The 23,414-nt window shown below is 38.4% G+C and overlaps 1 protein-coding gene across 1 annotated transcript in view; it reads left to right on the forward strand.

The window, feature by feature from the left end:
- The first annotated feature begins 1,614 nt into the window (after positions 1-1,614).
- LOC126272637 (39S ribosomal protein L15, mitochondrial) overlaps positions 1,615-23,414 on the forward strand; it is a 55,751-nt gene continuing 33,951 nt past the window's right edge. The window contains exons 1-3 of the mRNA XM_049975611.1: positions 1,615-1,814; positions 4,768-4,922; positions 23,104-23,269. Coding sequence (XP_049831568.1) covers positions 1,713-1,814; positions 4,768-4,922; positions 23,104-23,269 — 423 coding nt within the window. The 5' untranslated portion in view covers positions 1,615-1,712. The remainder of the gene's footprint in view (positions 1,815-4,767; positions 4,923-23,103; positions 23,270-23,414) is intronic.

Raw genomic sequence — 23,414 nt, forward strand, 5'->3', positions numbered from 1 at the left:
ATTATGAAACGCTTTTCATGTACAAGTAATATTCTGCACTTTGTAAGAAAACTAATTTTCATTTGTGCCGTTGTAACTGATAATATCTGAAGCTGCCCTAAAATCGAAATTCGATAAATTACGAAATTTATAAAACGAAGAAGCAATCAAGAAGGAGTGTTACACTGTCAAGAACTACTAATCGCCTTCACATCTGAAACGAGGACGAATTATTGTTGCAATAAGTATTGTAACACTACAGTATAGTGGTCTTCTTATGAGGTGAACACCATCACTAAGCCCGGTCCACACGCAACGATCTGTCTGCGCAGACATCGGCGCAGATGTCTGTACATGCAAAAGATCGCTGCAAATGTGGTGTGTTCACACGACACAAACCCCAATCTACTACTCGCCCGCCATCTTTCGGTGTAGAAATGAAATATCAGTGGCAAGCGACTATGCTCCCCGTAAACGTCAAAATTTAATTCAGTTATTTTGAAATATAGAAATGGAGGAAGTTCTATTGTGGTCCGTGTTCGCAACTTGTGTTGCAAAAAACATTCAGACCAACCGCAGGAAACACAGAAAGCGGTCAAAATGGTGTAGACAGTGGCTGCAAAAGCGAAAGCAGTTTCCTCACGTAAATTTACTGCGAGAACTGCAGGGTGAACCAGTTTTGTTTTACATTACCTCGTGCTCCATTTCCTCGCACATTGACACTCCAACTTCATCTTCACTTGTACTCCTGCTTGGTCTTGGCGTTTCTTGATCACTAAGAAAGCCAAGCAGATAAAAATACCATAATGTTGGCTGATATACTTGATCTACTCCTACACCGGACCATTTAGATTTCTGAACTTTGGATAACTCTTTTCGGTAAACAATTCGCTGACAGACTTAATTTACTTGACTTGCCTTCATGAACTCATCCTTCAGGAAAGCGTAAATAGCTTCACATTTGTTGGGTATTATTTCACTCAATGCTTGTTTCGATATTACAGATGAAAATTCCAAATCCTTGTAGCTCCTTCCTGTTGGTAGGAATCTTAATGTTACCGCCAGCCGTTCATGAGGAGAAATTGCCCTTCTCATACAAGTATTTTTTCTCATAATATGAGGGATTACAAGCTTTAAGAGATAATTATAAGTTTCGACATCAATTCGAAAATAATTTCGCCAGTTCGCAACGAAATTATTTTTTTATTACCGTTTCTTTGCTTGCCGAGGCGTCAACTGCCCGCAATTTTTCAATTAAAATTGTATGCTGCTGTCTTTTTGCCTCGGTCACTATATTCTTTACTTTTAATCTTCTACAAACATGGGTGGTTTCTGTATATTTCAATGAGTTCACTTACAAACTCTCGAGAAGACTTACGAGTATCAGCCATTTTAATGCCCTGTGCGCACAAATATAAACACTAGACTGAGCAAGCAGCTGTTTCGCGCCAAATTTGCGGCGATCTCCTGTCCACAAGCTCCAACTTGTCTGCGCAGATGTGGTTTGCACCCACAGATTTGAGAGGTTTCGCTCAAACCTCCAACTTCCAGGTTTGCACCCACCTTAGTTTGGTGCAAATCTTCTGTCCACACGCAACGATATTTCTGCGCACATGTGATGTTCTTTCTCGAAATCAGAGATAACTGTTTCGAAGCAGCCCTATGTGTGGAAAGAAATACTTTGGAAATCAGAATGTTTTGTAAATACTAAATAGAGAATTAAAGCAGGAATAATGGGTGCCGGTGAAAAGCTAAGTAAGGCAGCAGAGCTACTACGATCTCTCCCGCGGGTGACACTAGCAAATATTCGCAATAATCCAGGATCACGTAAGAAGGTAAACCACTTTGTATTGATATGCAGATAATGCACAACAATATTTTATACATGGTAGTGTCACGAACTATTATAAGCTTCGGAAGTATTACAGCGTTCAGAGATAAATCCCAACTTCCCCCCTGCCCCCCATTCCTTGACAGAATTCTTGACTGTGGTGACAGTCGCCCCTAGCGCTCCCCGAGCGCTGGATCAGATTGAAAGGTGATAAATTGGCTGTGAGTTGGCGAAGGCGACGAATGTAAATGGAAAAATAAAAGTTTATGTGACCACTTTTTTATAACGTAGACTAATTTCTGTGTTTGCACATCATTTTTTTCGCATGTTCTTTTTAAATAATAAAACTGTAAGGTAAATTCCGAAAACCACTATTAAATAATAAATAAACAAATCCCTTACTAATATTTTTGTACATATTAGGCATATAAACTGTGAAAAATTCAAGGAGCATCCACTGAATAACTTCCACCATGCTTAGTTAGATCCATACAGCAACACTTGTCTTTTGGAAAAACTTATCACATAATTGTTAATCGGCAACTTGAATGAATAATATGCTTGATTTGTATCAAAATAGTGTAAAAGTCAATTTACAGGTTTAGCCTGCTTACGTTTGTTATAAGTTAAGATGAAGCATGTTTCCAAAAGTGTCAAATAAGAAGTGAACACAAGTTGCTATTTGAAAACGGCATTAGGACTACTATACTTGTTTTACATTATAAGTTATCAGGTACATGCGTTGTGTTATCAAAAGAACATTGTACAACAGAGACCAGCTGAATGTGGCAGGGACAGTAGGAAGATGCTGACGTATTTGGGAGGATGAGATTAGTTCTGTTTGACCATCCTGATTTAGGTTTGCCATGGTTTTCATAAACCATTTCAGGCAAATGCTAGAGTGGTTCATTCATTAAGACCACAGTTCCCCACATGCCCATCCTCATAGAAATGTACTTGTATATTCTATGTGTGTGTGCGTATTTTGAGTTATTTATTTTCATCACATTATGATGGCAAATCCTTTATCACTTTGAAATGATTCCTGGATTAATACATGGTTTAAGCAATTTTCGTGGGTAGGCACGGCCAAAAAATTTTGCTTTTTTGTACCATACTCACTGATGTATGTTAATGTTTTACACATGATTGACATACTTTTCATACAGTGCTGAATTAATTTTATCCCCTCCTGGAAATGGTGATGGATTTTAGTGAAAACCAGTTCTATTGTTTTTAATACAAATTCCGTAAAATTTAATTTTTTTCATAGACTATTATGATTTTTTACAGTCAGATACGTTGTATCAATAACAGAACATTCTGGGCTAAATTTCTGTATTTAAGGCTTGTGATATATGATGAGTAATAAATGGCCCTATCAATCAAGTAATCATTCCGGAGAACAATATACCACCTCGGTTCTTCCATTGAGCCTGATTAAAAGTATTCATTAGGTACTTGTGAATAATCAATCACAGTTTAATCATTCTCTTCAACTTTGTTTGGATCTTGTACTTTATCTGACTGCCTGGCCTCATGTTTCCCTAATTCCATACATTTTTAGGTCTGTTATTGGCATTATTTTGTCATGGTGTACATAGTGCAGTATTGGTATCTGGTCGTTTTAATACCTTCCCTTAACATGTTGCAATCATTTTTGTATGATGTACAAATAATATCAGATCAGGACTAGTTCTGCCAATTGTATGTAGGCCCCCCCACTTCTCTTTTCTGTTTACAAGATATTTTAAATACCTTATTATCAATCTACTTCACTAGTAAATGCCAAATGACCTTTGAAATTGACTGGGAGATGCATACTATGTGCTGGTTTAGGACTCAAACATGGAACATAGCCTTTTGTGGGTAATGCTGTACCGATTGAGACCTGGAAGCATGACTTGAACCCTTACACTGTGACTAAGACATTTCTTGGTGATATTGTTTCTTCTAGGAATGCTAGTCTCACTGTGTAATCAAGTAGTGCTTCTGTGAAGTTTGGAAAGTAGGAGTAAGATAATGGTTGGTTGCTGGTTTGGCAGGGGAGACCAAACAGCAAGATCATCGGTTCCATCAGATTAGGGAAGGATGGGCAAGGAAGTCGCCCGTGCCCTTTCTAAGGAACTATCCTGGCATTTGCCTGAAGCGATTTAGGTAAATCGTGGAAAACCTAAATCAGAATGGCTGGACACGGGCTTGAATCATCGTCCTCCTGAATGCAAGTCCAGAGTGCTAACCACTGCACCACCTTGTTCAGTGGGAAGTGTAGAATTTAAGTTGTGAGGGTTGTTGTGACTCAGACCTGGATTCATCAGTCTGTATGAGTATTGCCTTTGGAAGGCAAGGTATAATGCTTGATTCCCAGTTCAGAACAGAGTTTGAACCTGCTGGGAAGTGTCAAACCAGACACATCACAATACAGATTGAGTCATACTAGACCTTTATTTTAATGGAGACTGGTATGACAGTCATTTATTCTTATTATAAGACTGAAAAGTGCGCACACAAGTATTTCAGTCAAGTGATTGTACAATGAATTAATTAATTTGTGTAACATCAGTTACATGGTATTGACACTGAAGTAAATATTATGTTCTTCCCATACAGTCTTTGCTTTTTGGGACGTTGTCAGAGAATTTCATCATCACCTATTATTTACTCTGGATGACCGTAGTCTTTACCTAGTTATTTTATGTCTGTTTTTCACACCATACAGTTTGTATGAGTTGTATGTCTCTGTTAACAGTATATTACTTGATAATGTCCTGTGGTGAAAAATAAATCATAATAGCGTAAGAGGTACATCTTATTGTGTAGACTCCTTACAATGGTACATGTTAGCTTCACTTATTCTGTACTTATGTTGAATACTGTTACTGACAGAGACATACACATAAAACATTGGGTTTGTTTGGAGGGGTAAATGTCACTGCTAGTTTGTTTTATGTTTTCAGACTAAGAGAGGCAGGGCACAACATGGAGGAGATAAACATGGAGCTGGAAACAAAGGCTCTGGTCAGAGACAAAATTTTATGCGACTGGGCTATGAAACTGGTAACAATCCTTTTTACCTGCGATTTGGCTATGAGCCTTATTACAAGGGGCATCAGTAAGTATAGATGAAGTAAAAAACTGTAATATGACACATCATTTTCTGCACACTTTTGAGCAATTTAAATTGTCTTGAGTGCACCAGAGTTACAGTTAGTTTTAATTTTGATTCCACTTGTAGCTGATGTGTCACATTGATTAATTTGCTCATGCCATAGTGTGCATTTTGTGACTGATTTATGGTTTGTTGCAATCATTTATATAACGTAAAACATCAACTTTAGGGGGTAAAGAAGAATATTTGATAAGTTATTGGCTTTGACCAGTGGCATAGGAAATGTGACTACAAACAATGTAAACAACATGGTGGCTATAACATGACGTAAGTGGCAATTTTTCCAAACAGGCTAAGATACAGGTCACTCCATCATCAAAACCAGCTTTTTTACTTTCACATTCATTGGCATCGCCAACTCAACCAAACTGTCACATTTCACTATAACAAAGATATTGGGCTAATCTACAGATCAGTCTGTCCACAAATAGGTTCTTTTCCTTTCACGATCATTACCTTCACCAGCTAGCAATGAAACAGTGAATGTAAGTACCAAAATGTGACATCATTACACCACTAGTCAAAGCTGTTGACAGAATATCCAAAAAGTCTGTCTATCTCCTAAGTGTACTGTTTCATAGAATATCGATCCATAAAAATTTGAGTCATATTGAACATCTGTCCACAGAAGTCCTAAGGGCGAGTGAACAAACTTATTTGGATACAGACAGACTATGATCTCATTGAAAAAACAGTCTTGCAGACACCTGAAATTGACACAGATTTTTTTTAACTGTGTGGATCTGAGCCTTTGTTCCTTTTGATGAAATGTCATTGCAACCCATCCTTATTTTATAAGATTCTGTGAACTTCTCATGTTTGCAAGTGTGTTTTTGCAGTTCATTTTTTATCAATAATTACTCCAGTTCCTGTCATCCAATGGCACTGAAAATTTCTGTGCATGTAAGAAATTGATGTGCAAGGAATATAATTTTTTTAATTTATTTTGGGAATACTGTTTTAACTTAATTTTGTTTCCATTTTTATTACAAATTATTTGCAAGAAGGCACCACCGTCTTTCTATGCCCTACGAAAATGTAAAAAGCTCTTCCCTTTTGACCTGGAAAAGAAGCTTGCATAAATATTGATTCTTAAGATTGTTGACTACAGTGATGTTATTCTGAAATTTGTTTGCTAGGAGAGTTCACGTCACCTGCAACTGGTAATGAATACTGGAATTTGATATATCTATGACATTCGACTCTTTACTCGTATTTCACTAACTTAATGTGCAGCTATCCTGGATATGTGCTGACAAATGCAGAGATTTCCATACTCTATCTTCTTAGCTGCTTTATTAGTGTACACACTCTCTCACACCTCTCCTTGACCTTAATTCTCTTGTCTGAAGAACATAGCAGAAACACTTGTTCCCATCAGAGCAAAATAATTTCTTTCACTACCATTACTTAGCTGCTTTGTCAAAGTCCTTTTCGATAGTGGGAATGCCACTCTTGAACATATCCAGATTTAAAAGGCAGTTAATGAAATATCTACTGAGGCAACAATAATGTCCCTTCGCACTCTCCTTGTTCACTGGAGAAAATTGAATGACATGAAGTACATTCTGCATTTGTAGACATTTATTTTGTTTCAAGAAAGGAAACTCTACTCTGAGTTTCAGAGAAAGTAAATTTTCTTTTCCCGGTCTTCACACACACACACACACACACACACACACACACACACACACACACACACATCTAGAACAGAGCAAACAGAGCAAAAAACAAATAGAATGGCCTGTGCAAGCTCACCATGCTTCCATTGTTAAAAGCTGTTCTGTACTTTTTATTGGTATTTTTCTGTATAAATTGAAAGACCGAGCCACTTGCAGCTACTGCCAATCCTTGGGATCTCAAAGTGTGTAGCAGATTATTGATTATCTACATTTTAATAATACAAAGAAAAATAAAATAAATTAAAGGAAATGGTTGACAACAGCAACTAATATATAAATAAAAGAATGCAGTCACGATTCAGTCCAATTTTCGAACTTTTGCTCTTCCTGGAATCTACTGACGTCTGTTGGTATATAGTCTCAATGACGAGCCGTGGCAGGGGTGCCGACTTATAAAAAATATTGGCAGGGCCCATACGGGGGTCTTGCCTTGAGAAATTTTCTAAATTTTAGATGGCAAAATTGTGAGTTTTAAAGTTTTTTTAAGCATTTTAGTCACACGATCAACATTAGAACCCCAAAAACTGGATTCTTGATAACTCGACACTCCGGGAAACTCGACAGACCTAACACATTTTTTGGCTTTGGAAAAGAAACGGAACATAAACACACATGGTATTTTCGTAAAAAGCTAATTTAATTTACAGTAATAATCATGCTTATAGACTGTTACAGAGTGGTGAATGTAAAGCTCTGAAAAGACTAAAATTATATTTAAATAAATCCTAAACTATTGTTAAGAGAATAAAACATAAAATATTGCTGTCACATAGTAATAGCACTTTGATTAATAAGTGAAATAGCTGATGTAAGCTTACTTTGAATAAGGCTCAGGTTTTGTTAAATAAAAACAATATCTCAAAGTTAATGCTTTAATACAGTTAATAAAGTTAATACAGTATGCCTAATACTTACAGTAAAAAAAGTATGTAAATAGCAGATTTTAATTGGGTCTTACACCCTAAAAATATTTAAATATTTGAAAATAACTAACAGTACTATAGTAATACAGTATTAGACTAGTACTAATATTTTGAAACTGAAAATTTAACATTATGTATGTATTTAATTCTCTATTTTATAAAGATTTTTAATATTTCTCTAAATTCCATTATTAGGTCTAGAGTGTCTTTAAAGGTGCAGATGTCGACCGTCTGACTGGATTACTGAATATGAAGTCGTTGATGACTGATCGGATATCCAATTCTCCAAAACATCTTGGTGGGCATGAAGAATAGCCAAGTTGTTCAGTCGCTTCTGTTCCATTGTTGATCAGAGATATGACTTCAGACATCTAAGGGTGCTAAATAACCTTTCAGCTGTTGCTGTCGTTATTGGAACCACTTGGATAAGCTTAATGCACTTCACTACTTCACATAACATTTCTCCAACTGCAGGCTCTTGTGTAATGTACTTTCTTACATCACACATGTTTTTTAAGACCAGTTGTTTTTTATTAGCGGTATCGGCTAATACAGGGTGTTACAAAAAGGTACGGCCAAACTTTCAGGAAACATTCCTCACACACAAAGAAAGAAAATATGTTATGTGGACATGTGTCTGGAAACGCTTTCTTTCCATGTTAGAGCTCATTTTATTACGTCTTTTCAAATCACATTAATCATGGAATGGAAACACACAGCAACAGAATATACCAGCGTGACTTCAAACACTTTGTTACAGGAAATGTTCAAAATGTCCTCCGTTAGCGAGGATACATGCATCCACCCTCCGTCGCATGGAATCCCTGATGTACTGATGCAGCCCTGGAGAATGGTGTATTGTATCACAGCCGTCCACAATACGAGCACGAAGAGTCTCTACATTTGGTACCATGGTTGCGTAGACAAGAGCTTTCAAATGCCCCCATATATGAAAGTCAAGAGGGTTGAGGTCAGGAGAGAGTGGAGGCCATGGAATTGGTCCGCCTCTACCAATGCATCGGTCACCGAATCTGTTGTTGAGAAGCGTACGAACACTTCGACTGAAATGTGCAGGAGCACCATCGTGCATGAACCACATGTTGTGTCGCACTTGCAAAGGCACATGTTCTAGCAGTACAGGATCCCGTATGAAATCATGATAACGTGCTCCATTGTGGGTAGGTGGAAGAAACTAAAATGAGCTCTAACATGGAAATTAAGCGTTTCCGGACACATGTCCACATAACATCTTTTCTTTATTTGTGTGTGAGGAATGTTTCCTGAAAGTTTGGCCGTACCTTTTTGTAACACACTGTATATTAAAGTGTAAGTGCAGTCTCACAATGTCTAGGCCAGTTTTGAAAAACTTAGTTGATTTTTTTTTCCATATTTGTTTCACCTCTGTTTACTAGAAACAAGCACTCTTGTTCTACTGCAATGACCTGTGTGATTCCAGTTGAAGCAAACTGCCAAGTAATGCAAGATTGCACCGTTTCACAAACTTCAATGTAAATAACTTTGTACTATTCCTTTGGTGTTTTTAAAGTGTGCGTTGAGCTGGCTTTGTTGTTTTCTTACTTTGGTATACTTCAGTTTAGAGGAAGCAAAGGATCATCAACTTGTGAAGGTTTTTCTTGTAAACACAGTTCCTAAAAGTGTTAATAACTATCATGTCCTCCATTCAATATACAAATCAAGCCCTCATATATTTTAACTATCATGTCTTCCATTCAATATTCAAATCAAGCCCTCATATATTTTTTCCATATCAGCAACACTTAGATGAGGGCATTGAATTTTTACATTTACATCCTCTACTGAGTTCATTACATGGCAATAAAGTTGTAAAAAGAAATAAGTCTTGAGTTATAACATTGACTCAAGGTAGTCTGGACATTTGTAACCTGCCTCTGTTTTATCCTCTGCAGAAAATGCTTTAAAAAAACTAGAAGTTTTTAACTATTCTCAAGATACTAGAAGCTCGCATAGTCCATCGAGTCGGGCAAAGGGGTCGTAGACTAGCTTGGTCGTCGCTGCTCTCACAGCGTATGCTTCTGATAAGTCCCATCATTTTGTTCAAGACACTTACGGTGATTAAGTCCTTGGCTAAAGCCATAATATCCCTCATAGACATAAGATGGCGGAGACTGACTACAACTGCCAAGTCTAAACTGTGGGCAGTGTAGTGCACATAACATGCTTTTGGTTGTATATCCAAAACTAACTTTTTTTTTTTTTTACTCCTTTGAACTTACCTCTCATATTCGAGGCACCACCATAGTACTGTCCTCTTAAGTTATTCATTGACAAATGAAGACGAGCAAAAAGTCTTTTAAAATACTAAACAAAGTTTGTGATTCAGCATTGGGGGTCTCATATAAGCCAATAAAGTCTTTGTTGTTGATTAAGGAATCATCAACAGTACAAATACAAAATGTCACTTGTTCGTGAATCAAAGAATCACTTGTCTCATCAACCATAAATAGAAAAATGATCGGCCTTCTTGATTGAAGCCAATACCTTCCTCAACACAGACTCTCCTAGTAGATCAATGATATTGTTTTGAACATCGTGGGATGTCCACTTATACCCCGAATGCCCTAACCGATCTTTAAACTCAGGTATGTCATTCTTTCGGAGTTCCAACAACTGAAAGAAATTTGAGTTTACATCTTAGTGCCTTCTAATTGCTAGTCCTTGTTGGCATAGAAATTGCACAGTAGGAAAATTTCCTCAAGAGCTAAACTGCCTTTCTTCATATCACTATCTAACTGTTCATTTAATTGGGAGGTCACACTTCAGTTAGTGATGGAATTTAGTTTCAGAACATCTTCATGCGTAAACATATTTTCATGAAGATGGAATTTTTCCAAAGCCTTTTTCCAGTTAGACAACCCTACAGAAGTAAATGCATCATCTTTTTTTGAAGAAAATTGTAATAGATTTTTAGCATCTGTCTCTTAGCAGGTTTTGCAAAAAAAAACTTTTTCGGTAGGTGCTTCAATTCTAGCCATGTATATTTGACCAACCAAGACTTCTGAAATGATTTTCCCTTACTGGATTGTCAATGTTTTGGCTGTGAACAGTTCTCACCTGAAGACAAAGCAATTGGTGACACAATTATTGTTGGAGGTTGACTTGCAGTATCAGCAACTTACAAGCGCATGTTTTTGATAATAAATTTATCGATTATGAACTTGATTCACAATACGCTAAGAGACTACAGTAAACGAATAAAATAGTCATATAAAATAGTCCACTAGACACTAAAGTCAGAACACTAATCACATCTGCAGCATGCACTGAACGAAACTATCCACACTGAATGACTGTGACAGCAGGGTGGGCTTTATATAGCCGCAGCGTTGTAATGTCTCAGAGTGTCAAGGCAATGCAAGGCAGAGGGTTCCAGCACTTCTGCTCCCGCCCTTTTGATGTCGCCATGGCCGCAGCGCTGGCCTGCTGACGCCAGCTTTTACCCGAAGGTTCGTGCACTGGGACAAATTCTAAATGTGCCCGCAGCACCGTAACACTATCACTGGTATCGCTTGTACCTGATATTCCAAAGTATTAACAGTGTCTGAATTTCTAATTTGCATCTCACTTGGTAAATCATTAGTCTTCCACAAATAAAATATTGTTCTGGGTTCAGAATCTAGTAATGTTTTTTGAAAGATGACATTTTGGCTTTTGAATGTTACCTTTACTTAAAAAGCAACATTAATATTTGTACATGGTATCCACATAAGTACAAGCACTTTTATTGCAAACCTGTTCAAATACAACAAGAGGTTGTAAGATCATAGAATTTAGTGCTATTTCCTCCTCTGTTTCACAAAACTGTCAAATTTTAAACAAAACATAGCTAGTTCAGAGCTTCTCATGTGGCTCAAATGTCACCTAATTGTTCAAGCAATGTCAGTACTGTATCGTGAAGTCTTGAACCTGTATTGTTTGGCCAGCCCTGCATTTCTGAATCTGTATGTGACCTCCATAGCCAAAGTTTCATCTGTAAATGGAAGACAACCCTATATACTCCATTAAACAACACAAAAATATTAACGTGGGCAGCAGTAGTTAAATCTGTGAATATAAGATGACCTTGTATTTTTTTAGTGCTACTTATTCTCACTTTCTATACACACAATCAAATCATTTTTAATCCTGTTAATACTATTTTTGATTGTTTACCATATTACAGTTGTTTACATGTTGTTGTTGTTGTTGTTGTTGTTGTTGTTGTTGTTGCGGTCTTCAGTCCTGAGACTGGTTTGATGCAGGTCTCCATGCTACTCTATCCTGTGCAAGCTTCTTCATCTCCCAGTACCTGCTGCAACCTACATCCTTCTGAATCTGTTTAGCGTATTCATCTCTTGGTCTCCCTCTACAATTTTTACCCTCCACACTGCCCTCCAATACTAAATTGGTGATCCCTTGATGCCTCAGAACATGTCCTACCAACTGATCGCTTGTCAAGTTGTGCCACAAATTTCTCTTCTCCCCAATTCTATTCAATACTTCCTCATTAGTTATGTGATCTACCCATCTAATCTTCAGCATTCTTCTGTAGCACCACATTTCGAAAGCTTCTATTCTCTTCTTGTCCAAACTAGTTATCGTCCATGTTTCACTTCCATACATGGCTACACTCCATACAAATACTTTCAGAAATGACTTCCTGACACTTAAATCTATACTCGATGTTAACAAATTTCTCTTCTTCAGAAACACTTTCTTTGCCATTGTCAGTCTACATTTTATATCCTCTCTACTTCGACCATAATCAGTTATTTTGCTCCCCAAATAGCAAAACTCCTTTACTACTTTAATTGTCTCATTTCCTAATGTAATTCCCTCACCATCACCCAACTTAATTCGACTACCTTCCATTATCCTCATTTTGCTTTTGTTGATGTTCATCTTATATCCTCCTTTCAAGACACTGTCCATTCCATTCAACTGCCCTTCCAAGTTCTTTGCTGTCTCTGCTCCCTTTCATGTCCCTTGACTCTTATTACTGCCATCTAGTTTCTGTACAAATTGTAAATAGCCTTTCGCTCCCTGTATTTTAACCCTGCCACATTTAGAATTTGAAAGAGTACTCCAGCCAACATTGTCAAAAGCTTTCTCTAAGTCTACAAATGCTAGAAACATAGGTTTGCCTTTTCTTAACCTATTTTCTAAGATACGTCATAGGGTCAGTATTGCCTCCCGTGTTCCAACATTTCTACGGAATCCAAACTGATCTCCCCCGAGGTCAGCGTCTACCAATTTTTCCATTTGTCTCTAAAGAATTTGCGTTAGTATTTTGCAGCTGTGACTTAATAAACTTATAGTTCAGTAATTTGCACATCTGTCAACTCCTGCTTTCTTTGGGATTTGAATTATTATATTCTTCTTGAAGTCTGTGGATATTTCACATGTCTCATACATCTTGCTCACCAGATGGTAGAGTAAACTAATATTAAAGTTCATTTTCTAGTTAATTTTTGAAATACTCAAACATAAATTGTCTCTTTTATATGTCTGAAAAAAAGTAAATTTTACCCTGCACATTAAGAGTACTGACATACCTTTGTCACACATCAATAAAATGCACTATGAAACTGTTAATGCTTTTTATGCAAAGGACACTCTCAGATTTAATCACTTAAAGGAGAGGATCTAACTTGGATAAGTGCACAAGATGGACACATTGTTCAAACACATTTTGAATATTAGGATTATATTTTCTCAGAACCAGATACAACATTACTGGTTCATACAGTAATACAGTTCTGACCTTTCGTATGTGTGACGAACTGGTTGTGCAATCGTGGTGGCAAGCATGTGGCAGCTAGGTGGTCTTTCCATTGGCAATAATTAGCTCTATTTACTACTTCTTGGCGTTGTTAATATCATTTTTAGAGCTTTCCTCAAATTGAGAGCACCATTTTACAGCCGTGTATTAAATCCGAGGCCTTTCCATCTCAGTTGCAGTACTGTAAGCCTTGCTCGGTACCTGCACTGTTCACTCATTGGGTAGTGGTTGCTGACTGACTACTGTGCTTTCTCACTTGCTGCCCAGACAGAGTGCCACATCCACCTTTTCCTAGCACGCCAACTCACTTCTGTTGCAGAGGGGAACTACTTTGGGTTTCTCTTTATACGTTACAAAGTCCCTTTGTGTGAACCAGTTATTACGTAGTTGCCAGCAAACATATTTTTAAAAATCTCGTTATTTAAACATATTAAGAAGTCAACACAAATATACATAATTAAATACCACTTCCCTCCAAATAATACAAAGAACTTAACTTGCAGAGAGTAAACATGTCACGCTACCTTCCCACTTCATAGATCAAAGACATTTCATAATAGAGAATATACACTTGACATTATACAGAATTAATCAGTACAAGTTATTTACAATATTGATTGTAGTGTTACACACTATGGTATTCGTTGTCTGCTGTATCAGAAAAGTTCACAATTTTGCTCAGGTGTGACCATTAAGCCCCACACAATACAAATAAATAAGAACATGGAGTTCCTTGTATTACACAAAACTGTAAAAAATTAGTTTCTGAAGATATTTCTTGTTCAAAATTGTTTGTGCATGCTGTTTTTGTACAGTTGGTTTTTTATTAAACTCGGAGTTACACAAATAACTTTTTTTTAACTACCCAGATATATTTTGACACCTACATGTCATTGGTTCTGGATCAAATTTCTTTCTGTAAAATATAATGCAAAGCTCATGCTCATTTATCAACGTCAGGCCTAAAAACTATAACATGATTCTTTTATTTATATTGCCAAACAGAAAAGGCGTTTTTATGTCCTCTTTTTGTTGACAGTATGTCATCTGCAGAGCAGTTGCAAAGAAATTTTGTTTATTTTTGAAATGCTTTTCCTGGGTAGCTTTGTATTAAGATGGTGCACAAGTTCGTAACATTTTTGTTTTAGATGTTGGTAGTACAGTTGATGTGGGTTTATTTATCAATTATCATCTTTCATTTGTAGTTCACTGTTCCTATTTGAGTTTTCGTGTTGTAATTTTGTCATTTGGAGATAGTGAGTGGAGCTATGGATGCTAGAAAATGGATTGCCAAGTGGAGAAATTGTAACATTCCTGACACATTTTTCTGTTTGAGATCAGTAGAGGCGTGACAGCAGCAGAGGCAGCCAGAAACAGTTGCACCATGTATGAAGATAATGTCATTGGACAGAGCGTGGCAAGAAAATGGTTTTCTCATTTCACAGACGATCGTTTTGATATTAGTGACTCTCCACGTTCTGGAAGATCTACAGGGTTTGGTGAAGATAGTTTAAACACATTAATTCACAGTGATCAGTGTACTCGAGAACTGGCAAATGTGATAAACCATGATCATTCCACAATTGTGACATTTGCATGCAATGGAGAAAGCTTCAAAAATTGGATGTATGAGTACCGTATGCTCTAAGCCAAAATCACAAAAATTGGCGGTGGCCATATGTGCATCCCTGCTTTCTCGTCATAAATTGGCTTGTGAGCAACACGAAACCTTTCTGTCCTCTATTGTTATTGGTGATGAGAAAGTGTGTCATTATCCAACTTAAAGTAAAGAAAAGAATGTTTGAGCCCGACCATAGCAGCAACTCCTTGTACAAAGGCCTGTGTGCATCCACAAATGATAATGTTATGCATCTGATGGAACAGCCATGGTGTAGTGTATTATGAATTGCTTCCCCAAGGTGTAACCACCACCGCTGACATTTATTGTCAACTGAGATGTCTTCCAGACACAGTCCAAGAACGACGACCAGGAAGACTGTGTGAAGTGATGCTACTCCATAATAATGCGCACCAGGATTCTGCTAGACTGACAAACACTATACAGGAGTTTGGTGGGAAGTCATTCCACACCCAATGTTTTTTCACCTGATCTTGTACCCTCAGATTTTCACCTTGTCCTCTCTTTATCAAACAGCCTCTGAGAAACTTGTGTTACAGATGAAAATGCGCTCCAAACATGACTCGACGAGTTCTTTGCCTGAAAACCATACGATTTCTACAATCGCAGAATCAAAAAGTTACCCTGACTTGGGCACACTGTTGTAAATAGTGAAGGAGAATATGTTACAGATGACTAAAGTCATGTTTATTAAACTTATGGAAAATTGCTACGAACTTGTGCACCAACCAATTATATGTTAGCATACTTACATTTTTTGGTCTGTTGTGTGTGTCTGGTGAATATTGTTGAATATTGTATTGCTATTGTGTACACTGATTTGTCGCCATTTTTTTCATATAATTTCAGTCTCACCTTTTTTCTACACACATCTTTCACGAAATGCAACCTGCACAGATATTTATTTCTCCATAGTTATTGAAAGAAGCTATTTTATTTGTGGTGCTCACTTGTTAATCATTTTGCTTACCTTTAGTCTGACACTAATTTTGGATGTTTCGTGAACATTTAAGACTTTCCTTCTGTGTTTCATTGTTTTTTTTTCTGTGGTAGTTCTCTTATACTGTGTGTTTTTATAGAGACTGTTGCTTTCTCTGACGAACTTACCAGTTTCAATATTGTTTGGTGGTTGTTTTCTTGTATGAAATGATAAGTAAAATTAGTTGTATTGTCACCTTTTAAAGCACTTGTGTGTTCAGAATATCTAGTTTTAAAATTTCTGCATGTGTGGCCTATGTAGACAGACTGGCGTGAACTACAGCTTAACTGATAATATTCCAGTTTTGGAGATTTTTCTGTACTGTGTTGTTAATGTGGAATGATATTTGTAGTCTTTTGTTTCTTTAGAATGTTCTCCACCCTGTGGGGATTTTTGTTGCTTATATGTATGTGGAATTCTGTGTTCTGTGTAAGGTGTTCCTGATTCTCTGAGTTTGTCAAGCATTTGTGTCTCTTGCTCTTTGTTGTGGCCAGTAATTTGTTCAGTTTGTTTGTTTTTAATTTGCTTTTTTATTTTGTTGTTCAGTTTGTTAGTTATTTGTGTATTGAACCCATCTGTGTAGCTGAGTTTGTCCAGTGGAGTTCTGTTGAGACTGTGTAGCGTGCACCTGAAACTTGGAAATTTGTGTGCTTGGGGGTGATAGGAATAATTGTGAATGGTTGTACTTGTCACTGTAGGTCTCATGAATATTCCAAAAGCATGTTCGTTCTTGATTCTGTGTATAGTAATGTCTAAGAAATTAATTTTCTTGCCTGCTTCTGTCTCAGTGACGAGATTTATTTTAGGGTGAACCGTGTTTGTCATTTGTAATTGTTTCATTGAGGTGTCTATTTCATCAGTCAAGCAAATGATGTCATCCACATAACAGTATGTGTGTATTATCTCATATTTTCAATGTGGCTGGGAGTTATATATATTTAGATAGAAAGTGAAACAGTTCTGTTCTATTATAATCTATGGGATGGCTTCAAATTAATCAATGTCTGCGTGTGCGCGCACACACACACATATCCATCCGCACATACACAGACACAAGCAGTTATGTCTGCTTGTGTCTGTGTATGTGCAGATGGATATATGTGTGTGTGTGTGTGTGTGTGTGTGTGTGTGTGTGTGTGTGTGTGTGTGTGTGTGTGTACCTGTCCTTTTTCCCCCCTAAGGTAAGTCTTTCCACTCCTGGGATTGGAATAACTCCTTACCCTCTCCCTTAAAACCCACATCCTTTCGTCTTTCCCTCTCCTTCCCTCTTTCCTGAAGAAGCAACCGTCGGTTGTGAAAGCTAGAAATTCTGTGTGTGTGTTTTATTTATTGTGTCTGTCCACCGGCACTTTCCCGCTTGGTAAGTCTTGGAATCTTTGTTTTATATATATATTCCAAGACTTACCAAGCGGGAAAGCGCCGGCAGACAGGCACAATGAACAAAACACACAAACACACACACAGAATTACTAGCTTTCGCAACCGATGGTTGCTTCTTCAGGAAGGAGAGGGAAAGACGAAAGGATGTGGGTTTTAAGGGAGAGGGTAAGGAGTCATTCCAATCCCGGGAGCGGAAAGACTTCCCTTAGGGGGAAAAAAGGATATGTGTGTGTGTGTGTGTGTGTGTGTTTGCGTGTGCGCGTGCGCGAGTGTACACCTGTCCTTTTTTTCCCCTAAGGGAAGTCTTTCCGCTCCCGGGATTGGAATAACTCCTTACCCTCTCCCTTAAAACCCACATCCTTTCGTCTTTCCCTCTCCTTCCTGAAGAAGCAACCATCGGTTGCGAAAGCTAGTAATTCTGTGTGTGTGTTTGTGTGTTTTGTTCATTGTGCCTGTCTGCCGGCGCTTTCCCGCTTGGTAAGTCTTGGAATCTTTGTTTTTAATATATTTTTCCCATGTGGAAGTTTCTTTCTATATATATATGAAATAAACTTCCACATGGGGAAAAATATATTAAAAACAAAGATTCCAAGACTTACCAAGCGGGAAAGTGCCGGTAGACAGGTAGACTGGAACACAATCTGGAACCACAACACCCCAATTCAGTAGTTAACCTTTCCTCCAAACCTCTCTCCCAATCCGAAACCTCTGTCCTATCCAAAGGCCTCACCTTCAGCCCCACTCCCAGGTTCAACCAAACTGCCCTTGTCAAAGATTTACTGTCCTACACTCGTAGTCTCTGCTGGAAATATCACTTTGCCACAAAGAAAAATAATCCTGATCCCACTCCTAATGATCCAACTCCACAAGACACTATCCAAATTGAACCCTGCCTGGAACAGTTCTGTCCTCCATCACAGCGGGACCCACCTCCTCTTCCTCAAAATCACCCTCTCCAAACCTACCAGGAATTTCTCACTTCCAGCCTTGCCTCTCAATCTTTCTTGAAAAAACTTAATCCTACTCCCATCATCACCACAGCCGAAGCCCAGGCTATCCGTGATCTGAAAGCTGACCGATCCATCATCATTCTTCCGGCTGACAAGGGTCCCACGACCGTGGTACTTGATCGTCGGGTGTATGTGGCTGAGGGACTGCGTCAGCTTTCAGACAACTCTACATACAAAGTTTTCCAAGGTAATCCCATTCCTGACGTCCAGGCGGAGCTTCAAGGAATCCTCAGAATCTTAGGCCCCCTACAAAACCTTTCACCTGACTCCATCAAACTCCTGACCCCACCGACACCTCGCACTCCTACCTTCTACCTACTTCCTAAAATTCACAAACCCAAACATCCCGGCCGCCCCATTGTAGCTGGATACCAAGCCCCCACAGAACGTATCTCTGCCTACGTAGATCAACACCTTCAACCCATTACATGCAGTCTTCCATCCTACATCAAAGACACCAACCACTTTCTCGAACGCCTGGAATCCTTACCCAGTCTGTTACCCCCGGAAACCATCCTTGTAACCATTGATGCCACTTTCCTATACACAAATATCCCACACGTCCAGTGCCTCGCTGCAATGGAGCACTTCCTTTCACCCCGATCACCTGCCACCCTACCTAAAACCTCTTTCCTCATCACATTAGCCAGCTTCATCCTGACCCACAACTCTTCATCCTGACCCACAACTTCTTCACTTTTGAAGGCCAGACATACCAACAATTAAAGGGAACAGCCATGGGTACCAGGATGGCCCCCTCGTATGCCAACCTATTTATGGGTCGCTTAGAGGAAGCCTTGGTTACCCAAGCCTGCCACCCCAAAGTTTGGTACAGATTTATTGATAACATCTTCATGATCTGGACTCACAGTGAAGAACAACTCCAGAATTTCCTCTCCAACCTCAACTCCTTTGGTTCCATCAGATTCACCTGGTACTACTCCAAATCCCATGCCATTTTCCTTGACGTTGACCTCCGCTTCACACATCCATCCACATCAAACCCACCAACAAGCAACAGTACCTCCATTATGACAGCTGCCACCCATTCCATATCAAACGGTCCCTTCCCTACAGCCTAGGCCTTCGTGGCAAACGAATCTGCTCCAGTCCTGAATCTCTGAACCATTACACCAACCACTTGAAAACAGCTTTCGCATCCCGCAACTACCCTCCCGACCTGGTACAGAAGCAAATAACCAGAGCCACTTCCTCATCCCCTCAAACCCAGAACCTCTCACAGAAGAACCCCAAAAGTGCCCCACTTGTGACAGGATACTTCCCTGGACTGGATCAGACTCTGAATGTGGCTCTCTAGCAGGGATAAGACTTCCTAAAATCCTGCCCCGAAATGAGATCCATCCTTCATGAAATCCTCCCCACTCCACCAAGAGTGTCTTTCCGCCGTCCACCTAACCTTCGTAACCTCTTGGTTCATCTGTATGAAATCCCCAAACCAACTTCCCTACCCTCTGGCTCCTACCCTTGTAACCGCCCCCGGTGTAAAACCTGTCCTATGCACCCTCCCACCACCACCTACTCCAGTCCTGTAACCAGAAAGGTGTACACGATCAAAGGCAGAGCCACGTGTGAAAGCACCCACGTGATTTACCAACTGACCTGCCTACACTGTGACGGTTTCTATGTGGGAATGACCAGCAACAAACTGTCCATTCACATGAATGGACACAGGCAGACAGTGTTTGTTGTTAATGAGGATCACCCTGTGGCTAAACATGCCTTGGTGCACGGCCAGCACATCTTGGCACAGTATTACACCAGCCGGGTTATCTGGATACTTCCCACCAACACCAACCTATCCAAATTCCGGAGATGGGAACTTGCCCTTCAATATATCCTCTCTTCTCGTTATCCACCAGGCCTCAATCTCCGCTAATTTCAAGTTGCCGCCACTCATACCTCACCTGTCATTCAACATCATTTTTGCCTCCACACTTCCGCCTCGACTGACATCTCTGCCCAAACTCTTTGCCTTTCAATATGTCTGCTTGTGTCTGTATGTGTGTGTGTGTGTGTGTGTGTGTGTGTGTGTGTGTGTGTGTGTGTGTGTGTGTGCGTGCGCGCGCTTGGGATGTCATTAAAACGGGCAGATGTCTTTATGAGATCAGCTAATTCAAAATGTGTTCTATAGAGCTGAACATGGAGCTACTGTTTTTTTTTCAGCATATAGGAATTTCTTCTTGTAACCAAATGAATGGTTTTTCTTTTGGCTACTTGTGCTGCAGATGACCTGCTGTTTACAATGACTTTTACAAAACCAGGAATTGTATTATTACTCATACAGAGTTAGTTAAACTTAATATAGAGTAGAGTTTTGCGTAACTGTACTGTTACATCCTTGAGTTATTGTAGAACTTTGAGGGAAATGCTTGGCGTGGCTTTGAGAGAATCATCTTGCTTACGTTGGAAGCTCCTGCTGAGGTTTTTGTATTTGCAATTTTTAACTTAGGTTTTCTTATACTCGGCCTATGCAAAACACAATATAGTTCATTTTATTTAGGAAAGTATAATAGTTTGTTCAGGCATGTTTATTAATTTTAGGTCTAATAACTGCAAGTGTTTTGTTTGTACTCTTCATCTGTAAAGTGTGTTGCTAGCGAAAATGTATTTTTACAGATTGGTATCTTTATACCCTTTTTTCTCATTTTTGAGAGCATATTGAGGTATAGTATGTCTGTCAAAGAGTGAGATTTTCCATGTCCTTGATATCCATTGGCCGATGAAAGATGTTCTTGGGTTAAGGAAGTTAGTAAGTAGGAAGCACCCTACTTTCAGGAATTTTTTTGGTGGTTTGTACAGATTGGAATTGTACCAATCCTGTGCCATTGGTGATGCAACCCATGGACTGGTGCTTCTACCTGCTGAGTGGAGTTTTTTCTCCATGGGGTGGCAAGGGATGGGCATGAAGCACATGTGACCTCCATAACACCAATGAAATCATTGCAGGATTGATGATCAGATTTTATTGTACTATTGTTCTGAGTCTTGTGTGAGACAGATGTATGACAACATCTTGCTAGAGTGTAACACATGGGATAGTTGATTCATTAAGAGAAGTTAGTTCTACATTATAGGAAATAATAAGAGTTCAACTTGTCTGAGTGTGTCATTTCACTGGAACAAGAAAATTAGTATCTTGGATGCAATGAATTGAAGTCCACAGGGGAGAAGCTGTGTCATGTTGCAAGGGTACTGAACAACAGGAGCCTTACATCACTGGTATTGCATGAAGACAGCGAGAGAAAGTAAGAGAAGAAAGAAACTTGGCAAGATACAGAAGTTACAGATTGACTGTGGCTACTGAACTGTTTCAATAGCCTATTCATATCATCTGCAAAGTAGTCATGAAGAAATTTTAGTATTTTGAAATACTTTTTTTGTACTTAGTATTATATTTTACAGAAATTAATTTGGTCCACACAAGATGATACTTAGTCGTAAAAATATGCCGGGGTAAATAACAGGAACTAATTTGTGCTTTTCTTAAGGCAGAGCTTTAAAAAGACCCAAATTTTAAATTGCAAATACTGTAAAAACATGAGCAGGTGCTTTCAACCTGAGCAAGATGGGCCTCTTTCATCCTTTTATCATAATTTTCATTTCACACATGGCAAGTGTAAATAATGATACTGAATTCAGTATGCGTAATTAAAAGTCCCCTTTTGACGTACAAAGTCTCAGGCTTTCCACCATATAACTTGATAGTTTTCCATAGTTTTACATGATGACTGCAATTATTTTTAGTACTTGGTAAACTTGGAACCCTAAGGAGTCTTTGTGCACCATATGGGTAGTTAACAAATGGCATCAAAACACCACAGTCATGTTGCATAAAACTAAGTAATGTTTTATGTATTCTTATTAGCTTGTACGATGACTTTAGGTATGTGACAATCCTTCAGTGTATGTTAATGCTTTGTAATGCGACATCAGTCCATGATTGTACCAAGGTGTGCACACATGTTGCCAAGGATGTTTAGAGTATGCTGCAGTCATTTGACCGGGGAGCCCCTACACATCCTCCACACAGTTCCAATCTCTCCATATGTGATTCCCATATTTTCAGAGCCTTGAAGACAGACATTTGTGACCATTGATTTACTTTGGATGAAGATGTGCACACCTGGGTACAGCGGCAAACATTTTGCCAAGACATTGACTGTCTTGTTCACAGTGGTATAAATGTATTAACAGTTACGACGATTACTATTGAAATAATTAACTGTTTACTTAATGTTTTCCATCTGACTCATTTTCATTTGTTTGCCCAATGTATTAAAAACTAATTGGAGCCACCGAGGTAAAAATTTTACAAATATCAGAAGACAGTGAAGATACAGGATGTAATAGAGAATTTTCATGTCACTATGATCTGTGTGATTGTAATTAGTATGTAGTTAAGAAATTACAGTACAGTGATGTGTTGCATTATAATATTCAATCATCATACATAAAAATGACGAAGGTTTTTGCAACTATTCCCATTTCATAGTTTGCATTAATTTTACAATGTACAGCAAGCAGAACTGTCAGTAAAGCAAACATGATATGTGGGATAACAGGAGCAAGCATTGCATTTTTATTTTCTCAGTTATTATTGTGCACTGATTAATTTAAAACTGTGTATATTTTTCTATTCTGCACACATAAGATGGAATTTCATATTTTCAGTGTATGATTATTGTTGCAGTTTAAGAAGACAGTATCCACCATTATCTTTGCTGCAGCTTCAGAAACTGTTAGACACTGATCGTCTTGATAGCTCTCAACCAATTGATCTGACTGCTATTTGCAATACTGGGCTGTTTTCTATTGTCCCAGATCAGCATCACTATGGCTTTCAGTTAACAGATGAGGTGAGAGGAGCTAAGTATGAAAATTCTTCCTTTCAGCTAACACTATTTGTGTAGAGCACTTGAAAAAAAAAAAGTTTCCAACATACTTACCAATTATTTATTAAATTTCCAATTTCTTAAATAATTTACATAATATTATTGATGT

Source organism: Schistocerca gregaria, chromosome 5, assembly GCF_023897955.1.
Source record: "Schistocerca gregaria isolate iqSchGreg1 chromosome 5, iqSchGreg1.2, whole genome shotgun sequence".
In the NCBI taxonomy this organism is placed as follows: Eukaryota; Metazoa; Arthropoda; class Insecta; order Orthoptera; family Acrididae; genus Schistocerca; species Schistocerca gregaria.